At 62.7% G+C, this 5316-nt stretch overlaps 1 protein-coding gene across 1 annotated transcript; it reads right to left on the reverse strand.

Annotated features, from left to right (window-relative positions):
* Window positions 1-339: 339 nt before the first annotated feature.
* Window positions 340-5055, reverse strand: BESB_066400 (rhoptry kinase family protein ROP25; the record flags this gene model as incomplete). Its single annotated transcript, XM_029365033.1, has 3 exons — window positions 340-3664; window positions 4741-4793; window positions 4957-5055. The coding sequence occupies 3 exons, from the start codon at window positions 5053-5055 to the stop codon at window positions 340-342; spliced, it is 3477 nt and encodes a 1158-aa protein (XP_029218616.1).
* Window positions 5056-5316: the final 261 nt, after the last annotated feature.

The raw sequence follows: 5316 nt of genomic DNA on the forward strand, positions 1-5316 counted from the left end.
CCCCCCCCTCCCCCTCGGCAGCAAGCACGAGGCACGCACCAAACCACTTCGTGCAGCGCCGGCGGATGACGTCCCTGTCTCCAAGATGGTGATTCAAAGTCGTCTTCGAGAGACGAAAGTCATTTCCGAAGGCCGACACCCCTCCCCCCCACTTACACGCCAGCCCCAAAGTCCCGCTGGAAACTGGGACCGCGAGGCACGGACAACCAGCCGAGACTCGGTGTGCACTCTGCGGATCTTCGCCGCGAGTGTCTCTTGCATGGCCTGCGGCGCGCACCCCGAGGCACGCAGGCCGGGAAGTCGGAGCGCGCCGCTCCACGATGCGAGTCTCTGGATCGCTCAGTCTTGGAAGAAAGGCTCCTTGACGAGCTCGTCGACAGTCGAGCGTTTCGCTGGATCCGGTTGAAGAAGGCGCAAAATAATGGACATTAATACGCGGTCTCCGTTGCCGCACCGGCTGGTCTCGAGGTCGTCCTCCCGCAGAGAGGCGATGTAGGCGGCGATTTGTCTGGGGTCCGGCTTCGCGCCGAATTTTCGGTCGAGCAGGAAGGGGAAGTTGCTTTTGCATGCGAGGCGATACGCGCTCACGCCAACCGCCCACGAGTCCCGCTCAGGCCCCATTTTCATTCTCCCGTTTTTCAGTGCGCACGCCATCAGCTCCGGCGGCGCGTAGTCGATCGTGAATCCCTTGTTGCACTCTTGGACTGCGTTCAGGCGGATGAGGTAAGCAAAGTCGCCGATGTAGACCTCTCCGTCGCCGCCCATGAGAAAGTTCTGCGGCTTGATGTCGTTGTGCGTTAGGCCGAGGGCGTGGAGGCCCGCGACGAGTTTGACGAGGCGCCTGACGAGGACGCGGAGACCTTCGCGCGTGAACGGGTTGTGCGCCACCATATCTAAACTGCACTTTAGCGCGGGATACATGATGAGGCGGTTCATGAAGTGCAGCGGCGAGTCGGGGAAGAGCGCGGAGTTCGCCCGCAGCAGGAGGGGAAGTCGCGCAATTTGGCGGACGCCCTGTGGCACCACGAGGCCGTAGTCGTGAAACAGGACTTCGTCTGAAAGGCCTGTTCCTCGCAGGTGCGTGAACGCGTCAAGCTCCTCTCGAATGTAGTCAGAAAGATTCCTCTGAATCTCCTCTGCGCTCGCGTTCTTGCTCTTAGCCCAATACATGATTTTCGCCGCGTAGCGCATCCTGCGGCCAGAAGATCCGCTTCCCTGGCTTCCAGCCCCCGCCACGCTCCTCTCTGCAGCAGACTTGACATTGCCTGAGCCCGAGGGCCGTAAGCTGCCTGTGAGGGCTCTCGAGACAAGCTCTCTCTCTCCGTCGGCGCCTGCCGCCGACGGCGTCTTCTCCAGCAGGCCCAGGCGCTTGTCTCCCGAAAGGGGACTGTCTCCAAGGGCGAGGGCGCGGGTCCGCTCCCCGCCCCCGCGCTCACTGAGGCTTCCGCGGCTCTCGTCGCTCTCCGAGAGCGACCGACTCGGGTCGAGATCACGGAGCTGCGCGTGCTGCGCGGGGGAACGCGAGAGATCTAGAAACTCGACAACGACGCCGTAGGCGCCAAACCCGAGGATCTTGCCTCGCAACGCCGAAATGACCGGCAAGCGGCCCTCTACATCGTACAAGTGGTACCGCCTGCCCTGCTGAATGTATTGCCCCAGGGCGTTCCCCGCGTTCACCTGCGAGCGAATCAAGTGAGCCTCTACGCGCACCAACTGGACGTGCCCGGAGACATCTCTCATGCCCGCGTCGATCTCCGCGCGAGAGAGCGCGGGGAGCTCAGGCCACACCGTTCCGCCTGTATCCTTCCACCAGGCGTCGCTGTCGCGCAAGGCCCCGCCGCAGGGGCCGTTTCCGGGTGCCGTGCCGCCGGCGCTCAGCTGCGGCGACGCTCCTGCGTTGTTGTGCGTCGTCGCAAAGGGCTGCGCGCCGAGGTTGAAGCCTCCTCCTCGCTGCTGCATGAACGCGTCCACAAACGGAGAAGAAGACAAAAGACTCGGCGTCCCCCCCCCCCCAAACAGTGGAGCCGCCCCAAAGTACCCGTGCGACGCGTATGCCGTCGCTGCTGCCGGGGCTCGATCTGGCAGCAGCGACAGCGCCTGCTGCACGCCGAGAGCGCCTGCCGCACCCCCCAAAGCAGCTGGGCGGCGGGCGAAGGCGGAGAGCCCGGCAGCATAAGGCGCGCCGAGCAGGCTAAAGTTGCCTTGGCCGTCAGACCAGGCGAGCGGCAGCAAACTTGGGTTCGTGGGTCCTGGCAGACCGTAGTGCGCGAGATCCTGCGCCTCCTCGCGCCCGGTCTCGACGAAGTCGCCGAGACCAAAATCGCCGGCGACGCCCCCCTGAGCGCCGTCTGCCGCGGGCACAGAGGCAGACGCTGGCGCCGTCTCCCTCCTCGCGGCTGGCCGCGACGCTGGGGACACCCGGTCTGCGGTCAGCCCCGTCGTCGCGAGAAGGCCCTCGCCCGGAAAGGCCCCGGGCGCTGTCCGGCTGCCCGTCGCGGAGTGGCTGGGACTCCCAGCGCCCTCCGCCGGCACTTCGCGACCTGCTGATCTACCGGATGAAGACGAGAAGTGTGGAAGACGCGACAAGCGAGCGACGTCAAGTTCCTCGTCAACGCTGCCAGACGCGAGCCGGGACCCGCGTTTGGGCTGCGTCCCTTGGGCGACGCTTGTCTGAGAGTCTGAAAAGCCACTTTTCCAAGCCCAGCCGACTTCGGAACTCACGCCGGCTCCTGAGCCTCGCGATTCGGCCGCGCTGGGCTCCTGGCCGACCTCCGGCGCGTCAAACCCGCCAGCTAGGTCTACCGGCAGCCTGGCGACGCCTTCGGCTGGGTACCGACCGGCGGCAGCGCCTGTAGTATGGGAGTCCTCCGCGGGTTCAGCGTCCTCCGCCGGCGCAAGGGGAGGCAAGTAGACGTCCTGCCAGCTCCAGTTTAGACGGTCTCCGCGCCCGTAGTTGGCCGCAAACGGCGGCGGCGCATACGCCGCAGCCTGGGGCGCCCCCCAGACGGGCGTGTCGAGGAGCAGAGCGGAGACACCAGATCTTGACAAGGCAGGCAGGGAAGGGGACGGCGGAGGCGCCACCGGAAGTTGAGAGGAGTGCCAGCTCCGGTATCCGAGAGATCGCCTCCCGGTCGGCAAGTAGCCAGGCCCCCTGCGGAAGGTAGCTGGTGAGGGGGACTCGTGCGCACCGGTCTTGTCCCGCCGGCCGTGGTCGCCCTCCTTCTCTCCGTCAAGCCCTCCTTGCGGCACGAGTGTGAGGGCGTCTTCGTCCAGCCAGTCCCCCGCGTCGTGCGCTGCGCGCTTGGCTTTCGAATAGCGTCCCAGAGAGGGCAGCGGGCCCCCCGCCTTCTGCGAGCTGCGTAGCATTTGCGCCCATCTGCGGTAGTCTGCGTAGTCCAGCTCGGAGCCGTCGTAGAAGTAGGCGCCTGAGGACTCTTGACTCTGTTCTGGCTTCGCGCCTCCGTTTGGGCTCGACACCGCGCCGCGACGCGAGAGCGAAGCAGCAGAGACCGCGAAAGCGTCTTCATCATCCACCTCTTCAGACTCCCAGGGGGAGGAGCTCTGACGCGTCGAAGGCGGCGCGCCTTCGGTGCCTTGATTGTCTGGGGCCGGCTTTTGACGCGCGGCCGAGTCTTCGTCCCCCCCCCCACGCCGTCGCCGAGAGCTGACGGTACCCTTCTAGTGAAACGGAGGACGCAAAAGAAAAGAGAAATGAGCAACAGAAAACGTGCGGGTCGCTGTAGGAGGGGGAAGGCGACCGCGGAGCGGGTATATCTCAGCTTGCGGCCTCCCATTCTGTGGAGTCCTTTACCCCCTCCCTTTTGGAGGAGGGAGGAATGGGGAGCTGGACAGAAAACACGCACGCTCCCGACACCCTGTCAGCTACGAGAGGCGAAAATCGAACAACGCAAGAAAAGACGAGGCGCAAAATGTGCGCAACGTTGGGATCAAACTGCCAGGGCGGCCTCAGGTCGCAGCATTTTCCTGCGGCGAAGACTTCGCGACAGGCGTATGTATTCAGGGCACATCCATGGGGAGTGCGGCGCCGGCAGTGTTTCCTACCAACAAGCAGAGAGGCACGAGAGATGCGGCCTGAGCAAGTCAACTAGGAAAGACAGACAAATCGGCTACGGGTAAACGAAGATCAGACTACGGCAGAGAAACAAAGGCGATCGTGAAGCGTGAAATCAGGCAATCTTGGAATACGCCACGCGCCGAGCGACGCCCAGACGAACGCTGCTCGCGACACCGCGGAGGGACGCCGACGTTGTCAGGCAGTGGCAAAGAGAGATGCAAGGGGAAAAACGCGCACTTTGACAGGTTCGAATACGAAGGCGACATGTGTTTATTGTCACTGCTGCGACCAGGAGTCCCCAGCTCTAGCGAAAGACGATCCGCGTGGAAAATCCTCCGGCTCGAAGCCCCAGTGGCGTGTCAGAACACAGTGCCGTCGTCAGAGGTCAGAGAGTGCGCCGCGCACGTGTGTCGCAAAACGGGGGCGCGCGTAGTTGAGGTGGGCGCGGCTGTCAAATTTTGAGCGACGAAGTCCCTATGCACACCACACAGCGGAGACAATGCGCCTACTCGGCTGACTGCACCAGTCGTATGTTTTGCACCACAAAGTTCAGATCTGCCGCTAAGCTGTAGGGGCTGCGTAGAGATACACTAAACAGTTGATCTAAACGAAAGGACTCCCGCGCAGCCTGTCTGGCGACCACACCCCATACGCCAGACGCGAACCTACTGGTCTGGCAAGAAGGCATCGCGTTGGCTTGCTTCTGAAGCTCGTCAGCCTGAGGAATAAGTTGGCACAACGACAGCCACTTATGCAGGCCGAATTCAAATGAACAAACGTCAAGCAGGGTCGCACAGTGAACTAGTCGAGTTTGGAGCAAGTCTCCGCCCGATACGTATAAAGTACGTGCGACAGTATCATTGACACCCTGTGACTCCTACGCCAATCTGCTCTCGTGTATGACGACGATCTACAGGCCCGAGAAGCAGATCGTGCCCTCCACTGCTCTGAAATGCTTTGCTGAGCAGCGTTGGTCTCATCTGCCAAGTGAAGAGCTCAGGATTTTGGAGCGAATATACTGCAGGCTTCACGGTGATCACGATGTTCAAGGAAGAGGCATTGTAAACCCATACCTGCGCAACGCGGGGTCCACCCCCAGCGCCGATGAACCAACCGCTTCTTCAGGGGAATCTGTTGGAGTTTCTGAACGAACTCAGCTCGCGGCCTTGGTAGTTACGATTCCGGTTACTACTACTGCAAATTCTGGACGGCTCGTTAGCAGCAGTCCAAAGCAAGCCCTC

Source organism: Besnoitia besnoiti, chromosome VI, assembly GCF_002563875.1.
Source record: "Besnoitia besnoiti strain Bb-Ger1 chromosome VI, whole genome shotgun sequence".
Lineage (NCBI taxonomy): Eukaryota > Apicomplexa > Conoidasida > Eucoccidiorida > Sarcocystidae > Besnoitia > Besnoitia besnoiti.